The sequence below is a fragment of the Phyllobates terribilis genome, unplaced genomic scaffold (assembly GCF_046119375.1).
Source record: "Phyllobates terribilis strain yellow unplaced genomic scaffold, ASM4611937v1 Scaffold_2__4_contigs__length_985480577, whole genome shotgun sequence".
Taxonomy (NCBI): domain Eukaryota; kingdom Metazoa; phylum Chordata; class Amphibia; order Anura; family Dendrobatidae; genus Phyllobates; species Phyllobates terribilis.
Window position 1 is genome coordinate 936280924 of NW_027362762.1, and position 25725 is coordinate 936306648.

At 42.6% G+C, this 25725-nt stretch overlaps 1 protein-coding gene across 3 annotated transcripts in view; it reads left to right on the forward strand.

Moving 5' to 3' along the window:
* Nucleotides 1–25725, forward strand: part of DOP1B (DOP1 leucine zipper like protein B) — a 110117-nt gene that overhangs the window by 44512 nt on the left and 39880 nt on the right. For all 3 annotated transcript variants that reach the window (XM_073668385.1, XM_073668386.1, XM_073668387.1), the window contains 14 exons: nucleotides 2168–2338; nucleotides 2556–2745; nucleotides 3528–3626; nucleotides 6039–6162; nucleotides 7708–7817; nucleotides 8505–8619; nucleotides 8907–9027; nucleotides 11858–11977; nucleotides 12106–12205; nucleotides 12731–12922; nucleotides 13091–13736; nucleotides 21501–21772; nucleotides 22437–22589; nucleotides 25551–25651. In XM_073668385.1, the coding sequence (XP_073524486.1) occupies nucleotides 2168–2338; nucleotides 2556–2745; nucleotides 3528–3626; nucleotides 6039–6162; nucleotides 7708–7817; nucleotides 8505–8619; nucleotides 8907–9027; nucleotides 11858–11977; nucleotides 12106–12205; nucleotides 12731–12922; nucleotides 13091–13736; nucleotides 21501–21772; nucleotides 22437–22589; nucleotides 25551–25651 (2514 nt within the window). The remainder of the gene's footprint in view (nucleotides 1–2167; nucleotides 2339–2555; nucleotides 2746–3527; nucleotides 3627–6038; nucleotides 6163–7707; nucleotides 7818–8504; nucleotides 8620–8906; nucleotides 9028–11857; nucleotides 11978–12105; nucleotides 12206–12730; nucleotides 12923–13090; nucleotides 13737–21500; nucleotides 21773–22436; nucleotides 22590–25550; nucleotides 25652–25725) is intronic.

The window sequence follows — 25725 nt, forward strand, 5'->3', positions numbered from 1 at the left end:
TGTTTTAGTGCTGCCCTCTGTGCAGCGCCTTTGTTTTAGTGCTGCCCTCTGTGCAGCGCCTTTGTTTTAGTGCTGCCCTCTGTGCAGCGCCTTTGTTTTAGTGTTGCCCTCTGTGCAGCGCCTTTGTTTTAGTGCTGCCAGGGCAGCTGTGGATGGATTACTAATGTAAAATCAAGGTCATATGATTTCTTTTTTTGCAGACATTGCTCTATTTACAGCTTCTTATGTGTTCTGTATATTAAAAAATGTAAGCTAATGCTGCAATTATGCCCCAGACAGATTTGCTCCTGAAACTTTGTTCTACTCTTCTGCTCCTCACTAGTCACTGCTCAGTCCAACATGTAACACCCACCCTGCAGATACGGGAAGGCAGGCCAGAGAGCAGTGGACATACAGTATTAAGCTGGTCGGAGGAAGGAAAAGCCGCTCATGCACCTTAGATGGCTGTCGGCCCAACGGTGCTTCGACTGATTGTTCGGCAGACAACCATCTCTGCCAACTCTCTCATACACATGACTCATTGGGCCGAACACTCCTGTGTTCTTTATGAGAAAGCCACTGCCTGACTCGTCACCTGGCCACTTAACTCCGATCGGAAATCGAACATGTCCGATTGACATGTCCACCGACCATTAGTCGATCGGCGCTCCCGTACACATTAGGAAGTTGGCCAAACCTGTCAAAATCGGAGCTTCAGCTGGCATTATTCTTAAGACTTAAATGGGGTAATCAGTGAAAACAAGTTATTACCGAACTGCACTCTCTACAAGGAGAAACGTTACCACTTAGGCCCAGTCCTTAGTCTCACCCAGCCTCATACTTTGCACTGAGGAGGGGCAACACCCCGAAACACCGTTTCTGCAAATTGAGATTTAGGTTTGGCTTTAAGCCTAAGTCGTATGGCAAGCCTCGGTAAAGAGTCTATATTGACTTTTAGGATCACTGCTTCCAATAGGTGGCACTAGACTTCTTAGTCCTCTTCCTCTCGAAAGAGACAATTTTCATATTTAATTTCCCAGAGTAGCATTCATGGCTTGTAAGTGTCCTCACTCTGACATGCCAAGCTTGGCTTGTCACTCTCAGCAAGGAGAAATGTTACCCCTTAGACCCCTGCCCAGAGCCTCTCACCTAGCCAAATCAGTTCTCATACTTTGCACTGATGAGAGGCAACACACCGAAACACATGTTTGCAAACTGAGATTCTGGTTTGGCTTTTATCCTAAGCATTATGGCAAAGGCTATAGAGTTCTAGTCCTCTTCCTCTCTGAAGAGACAATCTGCATACCTGTCCACAGGAAAGGTGATAAATTACTGTTTTGTTGGGTTCCTACCTATCGGCAGAACGGGAAATTTTTATGGTCGACAGGGCACTTTAATTTCCTTTAGAATGAAGTGGCAGTGCCCGTGCCGCTGCATCCATTCTCTATGGGGCCGCAAAAAAAAAAAAAAAAAAAGAAGCCGCAATCGGTGCTAGGTAGTAAATAGAGCCGATCGGTGATGGGTCTTAGCGGTCAGACCCCTAACGATCAGTAACTTATTACCCATCCTGTGGACAGGTGATGGCTTGTTTTCACTAGACAACCCCCTTTATTTTGTAAGCGTCAAGTCCTCGGCTTCCCTTTACAAAGCTGTAGACTTAAAGGAGCACTAAACCTAGCAATTAATATGTCCATTAAACAAGAAAACTAGTCGTCCTCCTTGTTAGTCTGCAGCATTTCCTGCATGATCCTGAATGCAGAGAACACGGGGTTAATCTGCCTTCATCTGGTAGCTGATGTAAACCCAATTATCAGGGGCTTAATCTGCTTTTGTCTTACTGCTCATAGGACAGAGGGGGGAGGCATCTGCTGCAGCCACTTGTCTGACTGCCACGAGCAGGACAGAGGACACGTGGAGACACAGAAATGTCTATTTCTCAATTTTAGTTATATGGAAAGAAGGGAGAAATCGCTTGGTTATTTTTTAAAATTCTTTGTGAAACTTGTGTTTCTTAATTGTTAAGATTCAGGCTGTCTGCTGCCACCACTAGGGGGAGCTCAGTGTACATGGATTTTAGTATTGAGCCCAATGGCAGCTGTATAAATGCACCTTCCTTTCTGTTGGTAAATGGGGGTCTCTGGAGGCCTGTATACAACATATGACGATGTATATATGTCCCTGCGTACAGTTCAGGTCTGTTCCCGCTGTTGTCACATGCAGCAATGTCAGTGAAGCCGCTGCTCCTAGGTCTGTACGAAACGTACTTCCTACCCCTCCAGAGGTCGCTGCTGCCCAGTCTCCAGGCGTTCATCACTGGATTACTGCCGGGCCTAGAAGAAGGATCGGAGATCTACGACAGGTACCACTTCTTTTTTTTTTTTCTTTCGTTTTGTGTATACAGCTCTTGTGCAGAGCTATATGTGGTCATGATAAAAAAAAAAAAAAAGTATCGTGCAAGTGTATGACTGCAGGAGTTTTTTCATTGTTACAATGGAGTTACATAGGTCTGCATAGGGGCTGTGTACACAGAGCGGTAGGGAAGGATTCCTGAAAGCTGAATGTTTGTTCTTCCTCAGGACGGACACGTTACTGCAGAAGCTGTCCATGGTGATCGGGCAGGAGGTCTTCTACAGCTCCCTGTGGGGCAGCGTCCTGGTCAGCAGCTCTGTCCGACTCCCCGCTTCTCTGTTCGTCGTGAGTCACATCAACAGAGACGTCTCTGCCAAAGCGCAGAGCCACGTGCTCGGGAACGACAAGCAGCTGGCTGTGAGTATTTGTCAGCATGGCCATGCTGGGAGTTGTAGTTTCCGCCAGGTGAAGACCACAAATCTATAAGAATAATTTTCCAAAAGTCGCCATAACCGGGAGTTTTAAAGCAAACAAACATGCCTTACTCACCCTCCCCAGGTCCAGCGACTCTGCTACTATCTTCACATCAACAGCGCTGCTGTCAATCGGCGAGCTCAGTGACTCTGAACGGCTTGTGCCGTCAACTAGGTCACAGCTCGGGGATTGGCTGCAGCACTGTTAATGTGACATCAGGGCTGCAGACAATAAAAGACACCAGTATAAGCAGCGGACACTCGGTGCCAGACCAGGGGATGGTAGGTAAGGCACTTTTTTATTTTTTAAATAAACAGCAGCACTAGGACAAAGGTTTTTTTTTTTTTCCAAAACGGAAAAGCCCCTTCAAGACAGTCCCTGACGATATCGCAATGGAAAAACCTGATTGACCGCATCATCCGGGTGACTACGCCGGAGGTGGCAGGAGCCGGCGCCGCACCTGTCTGCCGATTTGGGTCCGGTATTGCTTATCCGCTTTTTTTTTTTTTTATTTTGCTGTGAATAGAACTGCAATACCACACACAACCTGTAGACAAGGGTGGCGCTGTTTTTGGAAGAAATGTTTTCCAATCCTGTTCTAGTCAACGCCGATATAACACTACAGCTCGTGGGTAAATTGGGAACCGATCATTAATTTCTTGTGATCTTGCTGATACCAGCTTACTCTGACTGGATCACGTTTCTCTCTTCTTTCTCCTCCGCAGATAAAATCTCTCTGCGTCTCAGTAATGGACTCAAATGTTCTCGTCCAGAGGAACACACTGGAGATTCTGCTTTTTTTCTTCCCCTTTCACAATTGTTTGGTAAGAAGTAATGTACCTGCTATGGTAATATATGTATGCAGTGTAGATGAGCGATACAAGGCAGGAGGAGGTATGGTGGAGAGCGCAGCTCTGGAGGATAATGCAGGAGGTGACTCAGGATCAGTAATGTAATGTATGTACACAGTGACTGCACCAGCAGAATAGTGAGTGCAGCTCTGGAGTATAATACAGGATGTAACTCAGGATCAGTACAGGATCAGTAATGTAATGTATGTACACAGTGACTGCACCAGCAGAATAGTGAGTGCAGCTCTGGAGTATAATACAGGATGTAACTCAGGATCAGTACAGGATCAGTAATGTAATGTATGTACACAGTGACTGCACCAGCAGAATAGTGAGTGCAGCTCTGGGGTATAATACAGGATGTAACTCAGGATCAGTACAGATTCAGTAATGTATGTGCACAGTGACTGCACCAGCAGAATAGTGAGTGCAGCTCTGGAGTATAATACAGGAGGTAACTCAGGATCAGTAATGTAATGTATGTACACAGTGACTCCACCAGCAGAATAGTGAGTGCAGCTCTGGAGTATAATACAGGATGTAACTCAGGATCAGTACAGGATCAGTAATGTAATGTAGTACACAGTGACTGCACCAGCAGAATAGTGAGTGCAGCTCTGGAGTATAAGGCTGAGTTCACACGATGCGTTTTTCATGCGTTTCCGCGGCGTTTTTGCAGTTGCGTAAACGCCGCGGAAACGCATGAAAAACGCATGGTAGAAGGGCAGCAATGTTCCCCAATGGAAATCCGCATGTGCTGTGCCCATGATGCGGATTTTTCCGCAGCGTAAACGCTGCGGTCAAAAATCCGCAGCATGTCAATTAATTTTGCGGAAACGCTGCTCTTTTGCCGCCATTGACTTGCATTAGAACGCATGGAATCCGCATCACTGTATATGTTGATGCGCATTCCATGCGGTCTAATGTGCGGATGGTACCCGGGTGTGGATGAGAGGACTCTCATCCAGACCCAGGTACCATTAAAAAAAAAAGAATAAAATAAAAAATATATATATACTCACCTTCTGACGGCCCGCGCTGCGTCCTGCCGGCTTCCCGCGCACTTCGCGGTTGAATGAAGGACCTTCGCTGACGTCGGAGTCATGTGACGGGTCACGTGACGCTGACGTCGGAAGGTCCTACAGTCTTCACTGCTGGCAGCCGGGACCGATGAAGCAGGACACCGGGGGCCATCAGAGGGTAAAGTATAGATTTATTTTTTATTTTTTGACATCACACACTATATAAATCCATGCCGGCTGCATGGATTTATATAGTGTGAAGTTGACAAGCACTTTCCAAGTGATGCTAAATCGCTTGGGAAGCGCTTGTCAACCCGCATGCGGAAATGAAAGTGAAGAACGCTTCACATCCACATGTCCCTGGCAGGAAACCGCATGTACAATCCGCATGCGTTTTTTCCTGCCAGAGAGATGCAGAAACGCTCAGGAAAAAATCCTGAGCATTTCTGCATCGTGTGCACATACCCTAATACAGGATGTAACTCAGGATCAGTACAGGATCAGTAATGTAATGTATGTACACAGTGACTCCACCAGCAGAATAGTGAGCGCAGCTCTGGAGTATAATACAGGATGTAACTCAGGATCAGTAATGTATGTACACAGTGACTCTACCAGCATAATAGTGAGTGCAGCTCTGGAGTATAATACAGGATGTAACTCAGGATCAGTAATGTCCTTTATGTACACAGTGACTGCACCAACAGAATAGTGAGCGCAGCTCTGGAGTATAATACAGGATGTAACTCAGGATCAGTAAGGTAATGTATGTACACAGTGACTGCACCAGCAGAATAGTGAGTGCAGCTCTGGAGTATAATACAGGATGTAACTCCGGATCAGTACAGGATCAGTAATGTAATGTAATGTATGTACACAGTGACTGCACCAGCAGAATAGTGAGTGCAGCTCTGGAGTATAATACAGGATGTAACTCAGGATCAGTACAGGGTCAGTAATGTAATGTATGTACACAGTGACTGCACCAGCAGAATAGTGAGTGCAGCTCTGGAGTATAATACAGGATGTAACTCAGGATCAGAAATGTAATGTATGTACACAGTGACTGCACCAGCAGAATAGTGAGTGCAGCTCTGGAGTATAATACAGGATGTAACTCAGGATCAGTACAGGGTCAGTAATGTAATGTATGTACACAGTGACTGCACCAGCAGAATAGTGAGTGCAGCTCTGGAGTATAATACAGGATGTAACTCAGGATCAGAAATGTAATGTATGTACACAGTGACTGCACCAGCAGAATAGTGAGTGCAGCTCTGGGGTATACAAGAATAACTAAAGTCTGTGAAAAAATAATCATTTTGGGTACTCTGTGGTTACTGTGAGGCTTTTCTCTGTGCAGGATTCTGGGTATTGCCCCATGTCGCTGCATCGGACAGATGTCGTTCACATCCTCTCCTGCGCCATCCAGACGGTGCTGAGACGAGACATGTCACTGAACAGACGCTTATACGCCTGGCTACTCGGTAGGTTACAACATCTGCTCGGCTCCGATGTACTGAAACCAAGATCCCCAAAATAATACAGAAAGGAGAAGCGTGAGCGAAACATGAGGCGGAGGACGCACGGCCGCCTGACTTACTGTAGTCGCTGCTTCTTGTTTCACTGTTCCCAGTTTGGCCGCTGCGGGCGTCCGTCACTGATTATTGGGGTTTATGTTGGATATTCACCATTATCCTCTTGTCCTGATGACTTTGTATTCTGATCCTATTGGCTGCTGTATGATCTCTTCCTGCGCCGTACCCTATTAAATACCCTGTTGCCAAAAATCAGCACATAGGTGGTAGCACTGGGCGAGCTGCAGTACCACACACGGCCTGTACATAGGTGTGGCGCTGGACGAAAGCAGCCATGTTTTACCAATCTAGGAATTAGATGTTGCACTGTAGCTGTAATGTATATCTTATCTTAAAGGGGTTTTCCAAATTTCAGGAAAAAATAAAAAAAAAATTGTGCTTTACTTACCTGAATCTCCACCGCTGCTCCCGTTGTGTGTAATTGTCTGCAGCGCAGATGCCATATCCACAGCGCTGCAGCCAATCAGGGAGCTCAGCGACTCGGAAAATCAGACAATTACATAGACTGAGAGCAGTGATGACGGAGACTGAGCGATGGACCTGGGGAGGGGGAGTAAAGCATATTTTGAGCAGCAGGGGCAGCATAATAGTATAGAGCGCAGCAGTCTGGTTAACCCTTCTAATTAACTTTTGAACTTTGGAACTTTATTGTCCCCTACCCTCTTAACCCCTTCCCGACATCCGCTGTACACAACCGTAGACCGGGCTTAATAGTCAAGTATGAAAATATTGTTGCTTTTTTAACTGACAGTACCTGATATTCCAGAACATCTTGTAATCCGGCACGTCTTCTCAGCCTAGAAATATAAAAATATTGGGAAGCTTCTCAGATCACTAATTAGGGGCTCGAAGGGATTGTCAACAGCGCCAATTTTGTTCATGGACTGTGCCAGTTTTTCAGTGAAGCCCCATTTACCGAAGTGCTGCATTACCAGATTCAGCCAATGAACAAGAGGGGCGCCGTTTCCAAGTGGTCAGTAGATGACTGCTTTCAAAGATTGAAGAGCGGGTGACTCCATAACTTACCTGCACTTCTGTTGTGAACAAAACCTTGTCCCATCCCATCTCCAATATCCTATCCCAGTATGTAGTAGGTGTAATGATAATAATATTAGCAAATACTTCCAATTAGAAATGTAGTATAGTTCTTTTGATTAGCTATGTCACTTACCCCATGTGCAGTTGCTTGGGTATCCACGGTTACAACCATTAACTGTTACCTGTCACTATATGAGTGCTTGTAACCATGGATACCTAAGCTACTGCAATGCCCTGCAAATGGGGTAAGCAATATAGCTTATCAGAAGAACTATACTACATTTCTAATTGGAGTTATTTGCTAATATTGTTTTTATTATACCTACTACATATTGGGATAGGATCTTGGAGATGGGAATACCCCTTTTAAACTTTTTCTTTTTTTCTTCCTTTCAGGGTCTGATATAAAAGGCAGCATTGTGGCTCCAGAGCTGAAAGCCAAATCGGGGGAAGAAGAATACGGCTCCTGCTTTTTTGCAAAATACTCCAAAGATTTATTAGTCAAGGTACGAGCGACACAGCCCATGTCTTTGCCTACACCGATTGTGAGAGTACCCTCATTGTATTAGCCTCTTTTACGGACGAGAACTCTGAGTATTAGAGGAGACCCCACCCACCACCCGGCCAGGAACCAAACGGTAGAAAATAACTGCGTTGGGATCTTTTATTCCTAAGGGTGCAATGCATCAATTACTACATTCATTTCAATAGGAACTATGTAATTCCTTACTTCTCCTGTGGGGGAGCTGCAGCAAAAATGAACGGTTGCAGGTTCACCTGCAAATTACCGCAACTTTTTTCCACACAAGATGATGAGAAAACCCCTTTAAATTTTTAGATAAAAATTAATAACCAATTAAAATCATTTTGGTTCTTCCTGACACCCCAGGAGTTCAGAAAACCACAAAATTCCAACATTTTATAATCCACATTCCGCTTGTTTTATTGAAGGGGTTTAGTGCTCCCCCTGGTGGAGAAATATAGAACAGCGCTACCATATGATATCGCTTTCAATATTCTTTATACAGAGTGATTATCTTCTATGCTGCTGTGCAATATAATATTAATGACAGTTGTATTCATGAAATATAATAGTAATAATCAGGACAGATCTTGTAGTGTCCTATACGGGAGGAGACGGCTCTGCCCTAACATGCAGTATAATATTAATGTCTCTTTTTGTCTTTCTTCAGGCCCTAATGCAGATTTTACACCAGAATCTGCTGTATTCAGACACAGAACAAGGCCTGCAGGTCTATCTGAAGCCTTTCCGGATCCTCATCAGTCTTCTGGACAAGCCAGAGATAGGTAATGTGAGTGGCGGTGAAATAGGTGGTGGTCCGACTGCCGGTACCCCCCTCGATCAGATGATTGAATGAATTGATATGGAACAGCGCCATACTACTTATAGTGGCCATGAGTGGTACTGCACTTGTAGTGCCATTCGCGGCCACTGCACACTATACGGCACTGTACCACTTTCTTCAATCAGGTGATTGGTGGGCGCTGCATAGCTATACTCGCCCTGCGGCCCCTTCATTCTCAGGATTGGTGGTGCATTGTGTATGATGAGGCAATATGTTGTATCCCCTCAGGTCCTCCACTGGTGGGAGATTTGTTCCTGGAAGTGATCCGAGCTTTCTACGCCTACTGCAGAGATGCCCTGGGGACAGACATAAAGCTGAGCTATGCCCAGACTGGTAGCCAGCTCATAAGGTATTCATGGCCACCCAGAGAATTGACAAAATGATGCTCTGTGTGACACACGGCTGCTGATATGCTACTTTATATATCCAGATCCTCATCGTTCTTGGATTATCTCCAAAATTAACTAAAACAATATTCAGAAATAAGCTTCTAAATATATAACTTATCAAGTACCTGGAATAATTAAACCAACCAAGACGGGAGCAAATACCTGAAAAATGGGTATTCCCATCTCCAAGATCGTATCTTAATATGTAGTTGGTGTAATAATAATAATATTACTGCATACCTCCAATTAGAAATGTAGTATAGTTCTTCTGATTCGCTACGTCGATTACCCCATGTGCAGGGCTTTGCAGTAGCTTAGGTAGCCATGGTTACAACCACTCATGTAGTGACAGTTAGTTGTTAGTGGTCGTAACCATGGCTACCTAAGCTACTGCGATGCCCTGCACATGGGGTAATCGACATTGCGAATCAGAAGAACTATACTAATTTTCTAATTGGATGTATTTGCTAATTTTATTATTATAACACCCACTACGTAATGGGATAGTATCTTAGAGATGGGAATACCCATTTAAACCAACCAAGACTGGAGCAGGCACCTGGAATAATTAAACTTTTTTTTGTTGCATATACACTACCGTTCAAAAGTTTGGGGTCATTTAGAAATTTAATTTTTTTTTAAAGAAAATCTCATTTTTTTTCAATGAAGCTAACATTAAATGAATGAGAAATACACTCTATACATTGTTAATGTGGTAAATGACTATTCTAGCTGCAAACGTCTTGTTTTTATTGCAATATCTCCATAGGTGTATAGAGGCCCATTTCCAACAACCACCACTCCAGTGTTTTAATAGTACATTGTGCTTGCTAACTGTGTAAGAAGGCTAATGGATGTTTAGAAAACCCTAGAAAACCCTTGCACAAGTATGTTAGCCCAGCTGAAAACGGTTTGGCTGATTTTGAGAAGCTATAAAATTGACCTTCCTTTGAGCTAGTTGAGAATCTGGAGCATTACATTTGTTTGTTCTATGAAACTCTCAAAATGGCCAGAAAAAGAGAACTTTCATGTGAAACTCAACAGTCTATTCTTGTTCTTAGAAATGAAGGCTATAACATGCGAGAAGTTGCCAAGAAACTGAAGATTTCCTACGACGGTGTGTACTACTCCCTTCAGAGGAGAGCACAAACAGGCTCTAACCAGAGTAGAAAGAGAAGTGGGAGGCCCCGCTGCACAACTGAGCAACAAGACAAGTACATTAGAGTCTCTAGTTTGAGAAATCGACTCCTCACAGCTCCTCAACTGGCAGCTTCATTAAATAGTACATGCAAAACGCCAGTGTCAACGTCTACAGTGAAGAGGTGACTCCGGGATGCTGGCCTTCAGGGCAAAGTGGCAAAGAAAAGGCCATATCTGAGACTGGCTAATAAAAGGAAAAGATTAATATGGGCAAAAGAACACAGACATTGGACAGAGGAAGATTGGAAAAAAGTTTTATGGACAGACGAATCAAAGTTTGAGGTGTTTGGATCACACAGAAGAACATTTGTGAGACGCAGAACAACTGAAAAGATGCTGGAAGAGTGCCTGACGCCATCTGTCAAGCATGGTGGAGGTAATGTGATGGTCTGGGGTTGCTTTGGTGCTGGTAAAGTGGGAGATTTGTACAAGGTAAATGGGATTTTGAATAAGGAAGGCTATCACTCCATTTTGCAACGCCATGCCATACACTGTGGACAGCGCTTGATTGGAGCCAATTTTATCCTACAACAGGACAATGACCCAAAGCACACCTCCAAATTATACATGAACTATTTAGGGAAGAAGCAGGCAGCTGGTATTCTATCTGTAATGGAGTGGCCAGCGCAGTCACCAGATCTCAACCCCATTGAGCTGTTGTGGCAGCAGCTTGACCGTATGGTACGCCAAAAGTGCTCATCAAGCCAATCCAACTTGTGGAGGGGCTTCAGGAAGCATGGGGGGAAATTCCTCAAGATTACCTCAGCAAATTAACAGCTAGAAGCCAAAGGTCTGCAATGCTGGAATTGCTTCAAAGGAGCATTCTGTGACCTAAGCAAAGTTTGAAGGAGAAAATTATTCTTTCTAATAAAAATCATTATTTCTAACCTTCTCAATGTCTGGACTATATTTTCTATTCATTTTGCAACTCATTTGATAAATAAAAGTATGAGTTTTCATGGAAAACACAAAATTGTCTGGGTGACCCCAAACTTTTGAACGGTAGTGTAGTTTTAAAATAAAGTTTTAAAAACGGTTTGTTTTTTTGAGTCATTTTGCGATGTAATATTTATAGATCCTTTTTTTTTTCCCATAATTTTGAGTGTATATAATACTATAAAAAGTAATATTTAACACTTGTGTTTTTTTTTTAAATTTTGCATGTTATCGAGGCAACCATCGGCACCTCTAAAAGACAGCAGTCCTCTGTGGTGACATTAGTCACTGTGCATATTTAGTATCGCTGCGTACATAATTGTCTGAAAGAATAAAATCGAAACCTATTTATCCCGTACGGTGAACTCCAAAAGAGGCTAAAAAAATTAATCAGGATGGCAAAAGTATTTTTTTTCCCCGTCATGTCACCTCCTCCTGATTTGCTCTGCCCGCCATCAAGAAAATGGTTGAACATTAGGGATTTAATTAAGTTTGTGGAAACTATTTTTTAACATTATGAGCAGTGAATTACTGCCAGTGCGTCTATATTACATGTCATCACATTTAATCAGAGAAAAAATGGCAGATGCAACTGCTCCATTTTCCTATGCACTATTTTTGATACATGTCCCACGACGTGTTCTGTTTTTCCAGTGCAATTAAAGAAAATAAAACTGCCTCAGAAATCGTGAAAACAGTCAACCTGCTGATCACCTCTCTCAGCTCGGACTTCCTGTGGGACTACATGACTGTGTGCTTTGAGCACAGCTTCAGGTATGTGTCTGTAGTTCCACCCATACCAAAGTCATTATTGGCCTAGACCGCTGTTGAAACGAAGATCTTTGTATAAAATGGAGGATGCTTTAAATTGTACTAGACATTTCTTAACTCTTTCATCACAGAAACATTGGGAATACCAGTGATCCTAAGTACGTGGGACGAGCTCCCTGTGTGTCTGAAATCTGCACTCTCCTGGTCTTCCTTCTTGATGTCATTCCTCTGGTAAGATTTTTCAGACATCTTAAAGGGGGCCTGTCACTTGGAGATAATATCTCATTTTTTTACCTGGTGTAAATGCTGCTGTTCTCCTGAATCCGGCGTAGTTTCTCTTTTGTTCCTGCGCCTCTCCGTTCCTGAGATATAGCCTCTTTTTCCCTGTACATGAATGTGGTCTGTCTAGCACTGTGGGCGTGGTCATCATTAACACGCCCACAGAGAAGAGTTGAGGACTACGCCCACTTTAATTGGTTTACATACAGGGAAAAAGGGGCCATATCTCAGGAACGGAAAGGAGCAGGAACAAAAGAAAAACATCATTAGATTCAGGAGAACGGCGGCATTTACACCAGGTAAAAAAATATATATATTTATGGCAATTGACAGTTCCCCTTTAAAGTTTATGTCAAGTCTTGTGGGTAAATTATATATCATTATACATGGATATACTGGATATTATTTTCAAAACCCGCTCTTATTAAATGTTGTTATATTACTGTACGGTGATGAGTTTTCATACTTAATGATCAGGAACTCTACTCTGAAGTCCAGACTCAGTACCTACCTCAGATGCTCAGCTACATGGCTCAGTCTCTGTCTGAGAACATGGACGCCCTCAGCCTGCCGGAACTGACCCTGGCGCTGAAGACGTGTTTCAAGGTCCTCAGTAAGGTGCAGATGCCTCCGGCGTACCTGGACGTGGACTCCGTGAGCCCGGACAGTGTAAGTAATCTGTTCTAATGAAGTCACTATTACTTATTACAATGGGCCACCACTGCAGCCGATCAGCGTCATGTGACGTGTAGGAAGAATGGAGGAAGGTGCAAAATCTGCTATCAGTCGTATCATTTCATTTCTTTGTGCATTTATATTCCCTTTTTTTTTTATTAGAGTCCATCCAAAGAGTCACTGAAACTAAAAAGCAACGGTGAAACCGAGGTGGAGGTGGGAGAAGATCCAATATTCCCTCCATTAAAATCCGAAGACAGCGGAATTGGCCTGAGCGCCTCTTCCCCGGAGCTTTCCGGATACCTCCGTCTTCCCAAAGTGTGCCCAGAAAAGGATGACGTCTGGAAGAAGGGAGGCAGCGTCCAGAAGACCCTACACTGCATACAGGATCTGACGGCCAATTTTGCCAGCAGACATCTGTTCGGCTTACAATTGAGCAAAGGGATCAGCTCCCACAATAAAGAGGAGCCCGTAAAGAGGAAGGGGCACTGGGAACCCAAGCAGATCACCGTGCCGCAGTTCAAGCAGATGCTGACGGATTTCTTTACTCCGCGGCCTCCGGTATCGAAACTGAAGAGCGATAAGGTGGAGCTTTCTCCATCCCGCAACCCCAGTAAGAGAGGTAGTAAAGGGTTAGATGAGGAGTGGGACATTGACCGCTACATCCAGAACATGGGCCAGATGTCTGAAGACTGCAGGGAGGCCTTCGCTGCCGCCTGTCACTTCCTGCTGGATTGTGCCACCTTCCCGGTCTACCTGTCAGAAGAAGAGATGGAACAGATATACTCATCCCTGGTCAAAGTGCCCGGTAAGAGGACACGAGTCAGAATTCACTGTCACATGCCATTTGTAACACCTTCCCCCTCCTACTATTCCTTTGTGGTGCAGGTGCCAGTGGTGTCCTACAGCCGGCACCTGTCTCTAACAGCAGAGATCTCTGCTTCTTAAACCTGACAGCGGCATTTCAGAGGAGCGTCCACCCAGCAAAGCGGCTACAGGTTCCCATTGGATATCCTGACGGCTGGGATGCCGATCGGCTGCCATTGCTGCCATCTTGATGCTCTTTTGAATCCCAGCCAAAGGCTTCATAGAAGACCATTATCTTATCTACAGTTAGGTCCATATATATTTGGACAGAGACAACATTTTTCTAATTTTGGTTCTAGACATTACCACAATGAATTTTAAACAAAACAATTCAGATGCAGTTGAAGTTCAGACTTTCAGCTTTCATTTGAGGGTATCCACATTAAAATTGGATGAAGGGTTTAGGAGTTTCAGCTCCTTAACATGTGCCACCCTGTTTTTAAAGGGACCAAAAGTAATTGGACAGATTAAATAATTGTAAATAAAATGTTCATTTCTAGTACTTGGTTGAAAACCCTTTGTTGGCAATGACTGCCTGAAGTCTTATAGTGATATAGTATAGTTAGTAAAGCCGAATAAAGACTTGCGTCCATCAAGTTCGACCTGTTAGTTCTGTAATTGCTAAAGTTGATCCAGAGGAGGGCAAAAACCCCAAATGATTTAGCCAATCTTCACCTGAGGAAAAATTCCCTCCCGACTCTGAAACCAGCAGTCAGAATAAATCCCTGTATCAACCTACTATTTTATTTTATTTTTAAGTATATGCTGAAATCTGCCTGGTATCTAGAAATGCATCCAGTCCCCGCTTGAACTGGTTTAGTGAATCCGACATTACCGTCTCCTCACTCAGTGAATTCCATATTCTCACTGCTCTTACCGTAAAGAACCCCTTCCTATGCTGGTGCTGAAACCTTTTCTCTTCCAGTCTTAGTGAATGCCCTCTTGTTACCCTAATATCCCTCCTTTTGAACAAATCCCGGGCAAGGTCTCTATACTGTCCCCTAACATATTTGTACACATTTATTATGTCCCCCCTCAACCTTCTCTTTTCCAGGCTGAATAGTCCTAGTTTTGCCAACCTCTCTGGGTATTGCAGTCCCTCCATTCCCCTTATTAATTTTGTTGCCCTCCTTTGTACCTTTCAAGCTCATTTATATCCTTTCTATATATTGGGGCCCATAACTGAGCACAGTATTCCAAGTGTGGTCTGACCAGTGCTTTGTACAGTGGAAGAACAATGTTCTCATCCTTTGCAGCTATACCTCTTCTGATACATCCCATTACCCTGTTTGCCCTTACAGCAGCGGCCTGACTTTGGGCACTCCAATTTAGTTTGCTATCAATCAAGATGCCCAAGTCCTTCTCCATCTCTGAATTCCCCAATGATTTCCCATTCAGTGAGTACTGGTGACTTCCATTTTTCCTTCCCATATGTATGACCTTACATTTCTCCTCGTTAAACCTCATTTGCCATTTAATGCTCCACCTACCCAGCTTATCCAAATCCCTCTGGAGGTCTGCACTGTCCTCTTTTGTATTAATTGTTTTACATAACTTTGTGTCATCTGCAAATATTGATATTTTACTATTTATCCCGTTGACTATGTCGTTAATAAAGATATTAAATAACATTGGGCCTAGTACAGACCCCTGTGGTACCCCACTAGTGACGCTTACCCAATCTGAGTATATTCCATTTATAACCACCCTCTGCCTTCTATCCTTTAGCCAGTTAGCTACCCACTTGCAGACATTTTCCCCCAGCCCCATCATTCTCATTTTGTATACCAACCTATTATGTGGCACGCTATCGAATGCTTTTGAGAAGTCGAGATACACGACATCCACTGGTTCCCCCTGATCTACTCGAGAGCTAACCTCCTCGTAGAAGTCAATCAGGTTTGTTTGGCAGGAGCGATTCCTCATGAATCCATGTTGGTTCGGGGTTAATAGATTATTAGCATCAAGATGCTCCATGATTGCCTCATTAATAAAGCCTTCAAAAATTTTGCCCACAACGGACGTCAGACTCACCGGCCGATAGTTTCCGGCGTCACTTTTCGCTCCCTTTTTGAATATTGGCACTACATTCGCCTGTCGCCAATCAAGTGGTACAGACCCAGTCTCAACAGAGTCCTTAAATATAAGATATAACGGTCTGTCTATCACATTACTTAGTTCCCTTAGTACCCGTGGGTGTATGCCATCAGGTCCTGGTGATTTGTTTATTTTAATGTTACTGAGGCGTTTCTGTACCCCAGCTTGGGTTAGATTTGTCATACTTAGTGGAGGTTTAAGTTTGTCACTTCTCATTTCGCCTGTTAGTTCTTTTTCCTTTGTGAAAGTTGACGAAAAAAATGTATTTAATAGATTAGCTTTATCCTCATCTTTCTCTATGATTTTGCCTTCCTCACTTTTTATCGGTCCAATATTATCCGATTTAATCCTTTTACTATTTATATACGTAAAGAACAGTTTGGGATTTGATCTACTTTCCCTAGCAATACGTCTCTCTGTTTCCTCCTTCGCTATTTTTATTTGTTTTTTACAGGTTCTCGTTTTTTCCTTGTAACACATTAGTGCCTCCTTACTGTTCTCCTGTTTTAATCTCTTGAATGCCTCTTTTTTGCTATTTAACGCCCCTTTTATGTTCTTATTCAACCATATTGGTTTCCTCTTATTTCTGGCCCTTTTATTCCCATACGGTATATACCTCTCGCACTGAGTATTCAGAATTCTTTTGAAGGTTTCCCATTTACTATTCGTATTTCCTTGATTAAGAACTTTGTCCCAGTCTATAAGTTGAAGGTTTTCTTTCAGCTGATCAAACTTCGCCCTCCTAAAGTTTAATGTTTTAGTTGTTCCCTTATTGATAACCCTACTGAAGGGCATTTTGAAGTCGATAATATTATGGTCGCTATTACCGAGGTGCCCCCCTATCTGTACCTCAGTTATTCTATCAGGCTTATTAGTCAATATTAAGTCCAACACGGCCTTCCCTCTCGTTGGTTCCTGCACTAGTTGGGAGAGATAATTATCCTTGATATTTGTCAAGAACCTTTTTCCTTTCTGCGATCTACAGGTTTCTGTTTCCCAGTCAATATCCGGGTAGTTGAAGTCCCCCATTACAATCACCTCATTATGTTTTACTACTTTGTCTATTTGTCCTAATAGCAGTTTCTCATTCTCCTCTGTTATATTGGGTGGCTTATAGCAGACCCCCAGTAATATTTTATTATTATTTTTTGCCCCCTCTATCTCTACCCACATGGACTCGACCCCCTCTTCTCCCTCTCCTATATCTTCCCTTAGTCTGGGCTTTAGACATGACTTTACATATAAGCAGACTCCTCCGCCTTTCCCCTGTTTCCGGTCCCTTCTAAATAAACTATAATCTGTTAAATTTACCGCCCAGTCGTAGCTATCGTCTAGCCAAGTCTCTGTTATACCTACGATGTCATACCTCTCCTCCGATATAAGCGCCCGCAGCTCATCCGCCTTATTGGTCAGGCTTCTTGCGTTGGTCAGCATGCAAGATAAAACTTTGGGGTTATTTAGCATCCTATTCTTCTCTAACAATCTAACTGTACTATCCCCACCCCCCTCTCCACCCTCATTATATTCACTTCTCCCCTTCCCCCTTGCTTGCCTCACATCCCACCTATTTCCTTGGTTTCCCCCCCCCCGTCTCTAGTTTAAAAACTCCTCCAACCTATTAGCCATCTTCTTCCCCAGCACCGCTGCACCCTCCCCATTGAGGTGCAGCCCGTCCCTACGGTAGAGCCTGTAGCCGACAGCGAAGTCGGCCCAGTTCTCCATGAACCCAAACCCTTCTGCCTTGCACCAACTCTTTAGCCACTTATTCACCTCCCTAACCTCCCGTTGGCGCTCCTGTGTGGCTCGCGGGATTGGTAGTATTTCTGAGAAAACTACCTTGGAGGTCCTTGCCCTAAGCTTCCTACCTAGATCCCTGAAATCATTTTTAAGGACCCTCCATCTACCACTCACTTTGTCATTGGTGCCAATGTGGACCATGACCGCTGGGTCTTCGCTAGCCCCACCCAGTAACCTGTCAACCCGATCCGCGATGTGCCGGACTCGAGCGCCAGGGAGGCAGCACACCGTTCGGCGATCCCGGTCTTTGTGACAGATTGCCCTGTCTGTCCCCCTAATAATAGAGTCACGCACTACCAGGACCTGTCTAGCCTGCCCTACACTTCCCCCCTCCCCCTCATTACTGGAGCATACACTCCCCCGGCGGTCAGAGGATCTGTCGTGCTCCAATAATGCCGGTTCTGAACCAACCTTCCTATACTTCTTCCCTCTATCCCTTCTAACTGTTACCCAGCTCCCTGCCTGTTCAGCCTGCGCTTCCCCACTAAGCTGCACCCCCAGTGTTGACCCATTGAGTGTCTGCTCGGTGAGCAGCAAACTCCGTTCCATGTTGTCGATGCTCCTCAGTACCGCTATCTGAGCACTTAGATCCAGGATTTGGGCTTCCAAGTGCACGATATGCTCACATCTCTCGCAGCAGTATGGATCCCTGAGCGGTAGCTCAGGGAATGCATACATTGCGCAAGATGTACACTGCACGGCTCCGGCCAACATGGACGTCATTCTAAATATGGGGATACAGTCAGTATATATGTACAAGTACAAAACACAATTATTTATATATAGGTGTATGGACGGGGATCAATTAGGGATGTGCAAGTGTATCGATTAGATATCGGCGCGGGATCAGTTAAGTATGGACGGGGGATCAATTAAGTATCAATTAAGTATGGACGGGGGATCAGCTGAGTGGGTCAGGTGGATTAATTAAGTATGGATGGTGTGTCAATTAACTATGGACTGGGATCAATAAGTATGGACTGGGGAAATAATTAATTGTGGACTAGGGAATCAATCAATTAATTATGGACAGGGGGTTTAATTAAATAGGATGGGGGGTAAAGCAAATAAATAGGTATGGACGGTGGGTCAATTAACTAAGGACTGGGGATCAATAAGTATCAATAATATTAATAAATATGGACTGGGGAAATAATTAATTGTGGTCTGGGGAATCAATCAATTAATTATGGACAGGGGTTAATTAAATATGGTGGGGGATAAGGCAAATAGATAGGGACTGGGGATGAGTAAAAGTGGACAAGGGGAATCTATTAAATAGGACAAGGGGGATCAATCAATTATGGGCTGGGGGGGTCAATCATTTAAATGTGGTCAGGGGGATCACTATAATATGGACGGGGGGTGGTCGGGGATCAATTAAATGAGGACGGGGGGGTCAATTTAATGTGGTCAGAGGGATCAGTTAAATATGGACGGGGGTGTTCAGGGGAATCAATTTAAATATGGACGGGGGTGATCAATTAAATATGGACGGGGGGGTAATCAATTAAATATGGACTAGGGAATACAATACAATTACAATACAGATACAAATACAATACAGTACAGTACACACTTGGGTTCAGTAGGGCCGCTTATCGCGGCCTCCTGCCCCTCACTCACCTCCTCTAGGGACGCTGCACGCTATCACAGCGCGCTTGTCCCTCCGGTCGCCTCTTACCGGTCCTCCTGATCACCTCCTGGTCACCACCACCTGGCACCCTCCGCTGGCCGGCACTGCACGCTGCCACAGCGCTCTCTTGCGCTCGTCCCTCCGGTCGCCTCCTACTGGTCCTCCCGGTCCGCTCGGTCACCTCCGCCTGGCTCTCCTCCTCTTGAACTCATGGACATCACCAGACGCTGTGTTTCCTCCTTTTTGATGCTCTGCCAGGCCTTCACTGTGGTGGTTTTCAGTTGCTGTTTGTTTGTGGGCCTTTCTGTCTGAAGTTTAGTCTTTAACAAGTGAAATGCATGCTCAATTGGGTGAGATCAGGTGACTGACTTGGCCATTCAAGAATATTCCACTTCTTTGCTTTAATAAACTCCTGGGTTGCAGTGAACCCTCTGTATTTACTTTCATGCAGTCTTCTCTTTATGGTAGATTTGGATATTGATACGCCTACCTCCTGGAGAGTGTTGTTCACTTGGTTGGCTGTTGTGAAGGGGTTTCTCTTCACCGTGGAGATTATTCTGCGATCATCCACCACTGTTGTCTTCCGTGGGCGCCCAGGTCTTTTTGCATTGATGAGTTCACCAGTGCTTTCTTTCTTTCTCAGGATGTACCAAACTGTAGATTTTGCCACTCTTAATATTGTAGCCAATTCTCGGATGTTTTTTTTCTGTTTTTGCAGCTTAAGGATGGCTTGTTTCACCAGCATGGAGAGCTCCTTTGACCGCATGTTTACTTCACAGCAAAACCTTCCAAATGCAAGCACCACACCTCAAATCAACTCCAGATCTTTTATCTGCTTAATTGAGAATGACATAACGAAGGGATTGAAGTCAATGATCCAATTACTTTTGGTCCCTTTAAAAACAGGGTGGCACATGTTAAGGAGCTGAAACTCCTAAACCCTTCATCCAATTTTAATGTGGATACCCTCAAATGAAAGCTGAAAGTCTGAACTTCAACTGCATCTGAATTGTTTTGTTTAAAATTCATTGTGGTAATGTCTAGAACCAAAACTAGAAAAATGTTGTCTCTGTCCAAATATATATGGACCTAACTGTATTTACTGCAATACTGAAATATTGATGTATATAGTGATCATAGTTTCAAGTCCCCTATGGGGACTATTAAAGCATGTCACTTTATTGGTGAAAGATGTTTTAAAAAGATATAACTAACATTTTTTAAAATAAATATATGTGTGTGTGTGTGTGTGTGTATGTGTATATAAGCCCAAACCATAATTTTTTTTATTAAACCCCATTTACTCCCCTTACTTTATTACATGCAAAAATAAATTAAATATATATACATTCGTTCATACCCAATCTATCAAAATATTTAACCCATGAGGCAAATGCCATGAAGAAAAAATTACCAAAACGGCTGTTTTTCAGAAGCCGCACCTTCCCCCATAAATTGCAATAAAAAAAATGTTGTATGTACTATTAAATTAAAAAAAAAATGTTATAGGTCTCAGAAAAAGCAAAAAAAAGAATTTTTTCAAACCCCTGTACAAGTTTGGTTTCACTGTAATCACATTGACTTGGAGAATCATGATTCCAGGTCATTTTTACTGCATCTTGTTTTAATACAATGGCGGAATTGCTTGTTTTTCACCATTTGACTTCACTTGGAATTTTTTTCCTGTGTTTTCTTCAGTACATTATATGGTGAAATGAATGGTGTCATTCAAACCCACAATTCCGTCCTGCAAAAAAAAAAAAAGACAGCATGCCCTCATATGGCTGTGTCATAAAAAAAAAAAGTTATGGCTTTTGGATGAAGGGGAAGGGAAAAAAACGAAAAGGAGGGCTTTAAAGAAAAGAGGATTTTTGGTACTTACTGAAAAATCCCTTTCTCGTAGCCCAGCTAAACCATGGCTTCCTGTATCCACCAATGTGACCAAGTAACTAATCTGCCTGATTCTACAGGACAGTGCACTAAGGGAGTTTAGTCGTGCAGGTCACATGACTGTCTAGCAGAGAACTCATAGGCAACATTCAGATTTTTTTATCCACTTTCTCTTTGGGTGTGATCAGAATGGAAAACAACATAAATCTGAATTCGGTGCTAGACGTTTTACTTAAGTCTTAAATATTAAGTCTTTTTTTTATTTTTTTTATTTTGTACTACCAGGGTCTGGTGATTCCGGGTTCCCGCTATGGTTCAAGTCCCTGATGACGGTCTGCTGCTGCGTGAAGGATTGCTACATTCAGAACGTGGCCATTTCCACCCTCTTGGAAGTCGTGAATCATTCGCAGTCCCTCTCGCTGGTCATGGAAGACAGAATGAAGCGCTCAAAAATGGCCGGATACAGCGCGGTGTTTGGGAAGTTGCAGATGGTCACCGTTCCACCCGTCCCTCCCGGAGTCCTCAAACTTATAGCAGAGAAGACAGACTTTTACCCTGTAAGTCTCCTTAAGATGGTATTACAGGATTTACTAATGTTCAGTGAACATTTTGCAGCTAATCATTCTTTCATCCCAAAAAAAAAAATGTCCTTCTGTTTTGTGTCTACAGTTCCCATGCAGATCTATGTGTCTTCTTAGTTACCAATTACAAACAAACCCTGTGTCTGACCTGCGTTACCCCATTCTTTCTGCCTACCTGCAAGAAAGAAGAAAAAAAGTAATATATGACTGCAGGTCTGACTGCACAAGGTTTTGTTTGTAGTCTGTAACCATGGAGATACATAGGTCTGTATAAGAGCTGTAGACAGAAAAGATTGGAGACATTTTTTTTTTTTTATGGTCAAAGTTGGATTAAAAAATAAAGTATATTTCTAAATCCAGCTGAAGCAACTTTGGAAATAGTTTTAATAAACTCAAGTCTTTTATTTTGTGGTCTACTGCTCCTACGCAGATCTATGTGTCTACCTGGCAACAGACTACAAACAGACACTTATGTCTGCGTAGGAGCTGCGGACACAAAACGGTAGGACTTTTTTTTTTTTTTATCAAAAACTATTGGCAAAGTTGCCTTATCTTTTCATAGCAATGAAAAAAAATTGGAGCAAAATGCAAATAGTGAATGTTTAACATATAATAAAGTAAGGCCTCTCTTCTACCCCAGAGAGTGGCTCACGTGCTGTGGAACCAGCTGAACATGGAGACCAGAGAACATCACATCACCTGCGTGGAGCTCTTCTACCGGCTGCACTGCCTGGCGCCCTCCGCCAATATCTGCGAGGAGATCATCTGCCAGACCCTGCTGGACAATGATAAGGTGAGGCCGGCAGACCTGGAGGTCAATACACTCCTTTTATTTTAACCCTTCAGGGTATGTTCATACTTTAGATTTTTGAGAGTGAATAATCCGCATAAAAACTCCTTTTGAAAAAAAGAAAATGCTAATAATTTCCACATTTTATTTGTGACTTTCACTGATTCAGTGACCAAATTTGGAGCTTTTCAGGCAGAAACGCCTGAAGAATTAATATATTATTTTCATCCCCCCCAAGATGAAAAAAAGCAACACCATATCCACTATAGGCACGGTTTCCCATTGCAATGAATAGGAATCAGGAAGCTTAGACAAAGAGCATTTGAAGTGAATTTTGTAGCAGAATCTGCTTCAGAATCCTTGTTAAAAAAAAAAACCCTCTGATATGTGTTTTTAGGGCATTGTAGGACAAAATGCTGTGCTATCTAATGAATTGGGCATCTGCACGACCTTAATATACTGAAGACTTAGTCTAAGGCCACGGCCCCACTATCAGTATTTGGTCAGTATTCGGTCAGTATTTTTTCTCAGGAGTTGGAGCCAAAACCTGGTGAGAAACAATCAGAGAAAAGGTAGAATAGAAACAAGTCACCAATTCTGCATTTATCACCCACTCCTGGTTTTGGCTCCCACTCCTGAGAAAAAATACTGACCGAATACTGATAGTGGGGCCCTGGCCTAAAAGGTTTTTCAGTATGAAAAATGAACTATATAAAAGCAAAAACCAAAGCCAAACTGGCTTTTTTTGTTTTTTTTGTTTGCTGTAAAAAAAATAAAATATATATATATATATATATATATATATATATATATATATATATATATATATATATATATATATATATATATATATATATATATATATATGCAAAAAGAAAAAATATATATACACACACACACATATACATAGTGGTCCAAAAGTAGGTGGACAGAAAGTATAATAAGGTTATGAAGGGGGAGATTTATCCAACATGGTGTAAAGTGAAACTGGCTCAGTTGCCCTTAGCAACCAATCAGATTCCACTTTTCATTCCTCACAGACTCTTTGGAAAATGAAAGGTGGAATCTGATTGGTTGCTAAGGGCAACTGAGCCAGTTTCACAGATCTAGTTTTCACAGATAGATCTCCCCCTAATCTGTTTTCAGATAATTCAGATAACACATAATGGCAAATAATTTAAATACAGATCTAAGAAAATGGATTTTAACAGAGTATTGGAAATCTCAAAATGCTGAAACCGTTAGAGCAAATTGGGTAGAAACATTTGGTACTCAAGCCCCAAAGAGACAAACCATTTACCGCATTCGTGACCAATTCAATGCCACTGGCTCAATCCTTAATGCTCCAAAAACTGCTCGACCCAAAACCGTCTGTACAGAAGATAAGAAACAACTTGTCGCTGAAACATTTGTTCAGAGTCCAAAAAAGTCCCCAGAAGAAGAGCCTCTCTGGAATTGGGAATTTCACGAGCTTCTATCATGCGAATCCTATTGGGTGGAAAGCTGATCGTCCACATCTAATTCATGGTTTATTGGAGGATGATCCAGACAGGCGGCTGCAATTTAGTGTTTGATAAATCTCCCCCTTCATAACCTTATTACACTTTCTGTCCACCTACTTTTGGACCACCCTGTATATAGTAATATATGTGTATATATACACGCACACACACATATATATATATATATATATATATATATATATATATATATATATATACACAGTACAGACCAAAAGTTTGGACACACCTTCTCATTTAAAGCTTTTTCTGTATTTTCATGACTATGAAAATTGTACATTCACACTGAAGGCATCAAAACTATGAATTAACACATGTGGAATTATATACTTAACAAAAAAGTGTGAAACAACTGAAAATATGTCTTATATTCTAGGTTCTTCAAAGTAGCCACCTTTTGCTTTGATGACTGCTTTGCACACTCTTGGCATTCTCTTGATGAGCTTCAAGAGGTAGTCACCGGAAATGGTTTTCACTTCACAGGTGTGCCCTGTCCGGTTTAATAAGTGGGATTTCTTGCCTTATAAATGGGGTTGGGACCATCAGTTGTGTTGTGCAGAAGTCTGGTGGATACACAGCTGATAGTCCTACTGAATAGACTGTTAGAATTTGTATTATGGCAAGAAAAAAGCAGCTAAGTAAAGAAAAACGAGTGGCCATCATTACTTTAAGAAATGAAGGTCAGTCAGTCCGAAAAATTGGGCAAACTTTGAAAGTGTCCCCAATGGAAGTTGCACATGTATTAATTCATAGTTTTGATGCCTTCAGTGTGAATGTACAATTTTCATAGTCATGAAATACAGAAAAATCTTTAAAAGAGAAGGTGTGTCCAAACTTTTGGTTTGTACTGTATATATATATATATATATATATATATATATATATATATATATATATATATATATATATATATATATATATATATATATAATATATATATACACACACACGCATACATATGTGATCCGTTTCTTCTCATATGCAAAAGAAAATGGACTTGTGAATGAGGTCTTAAAGGGGTATTCTCATCTCCAAGATCCTATCCCAGTATGTAGTAGGTTTATTAATAATAATGATATTAGAAAATTCCTCCGGTTGGAAATGTAGTATAGTTGTTCTGATTCGCTATGTCTCTTACCCCATGTGCAGGGCATTGCAGTATCTTAGGTATTCATGGTTATGACCACTAAGAGCTAACTAACTAACTGTAACTATATGAGTGGTCGTAACCATAGATACCTAAGCTACTGCAGTGCCCTGCACATGGGGTAAGCGATGTAGCGAATCAGAAGAACTATACTATATTTCTAATTGAAGGTATTTGCTAATATTATTATTGCACCTACTACATATTGGGATAGGATCTTGGAGATGGGAATACCCCTTTAAGCGCATGGATTCTGGATCCCAGTCGCATCTTTTACCCCCGTCTCATACGTTGCAGGTGATCAGACTGGAGGCGTTGTTCCGCTTCTCTGTGATCTGGCACCTGACCAGGGAGATACAAGGCAGCCGTGTGACTTCCCATAACAGATCCTTTGACAGGTGATGCAGATATTTTGCCTTACACCCATGTCTGTGACTCTCCGCTGCTTTATCTGATCTATTCATCCTTTGCT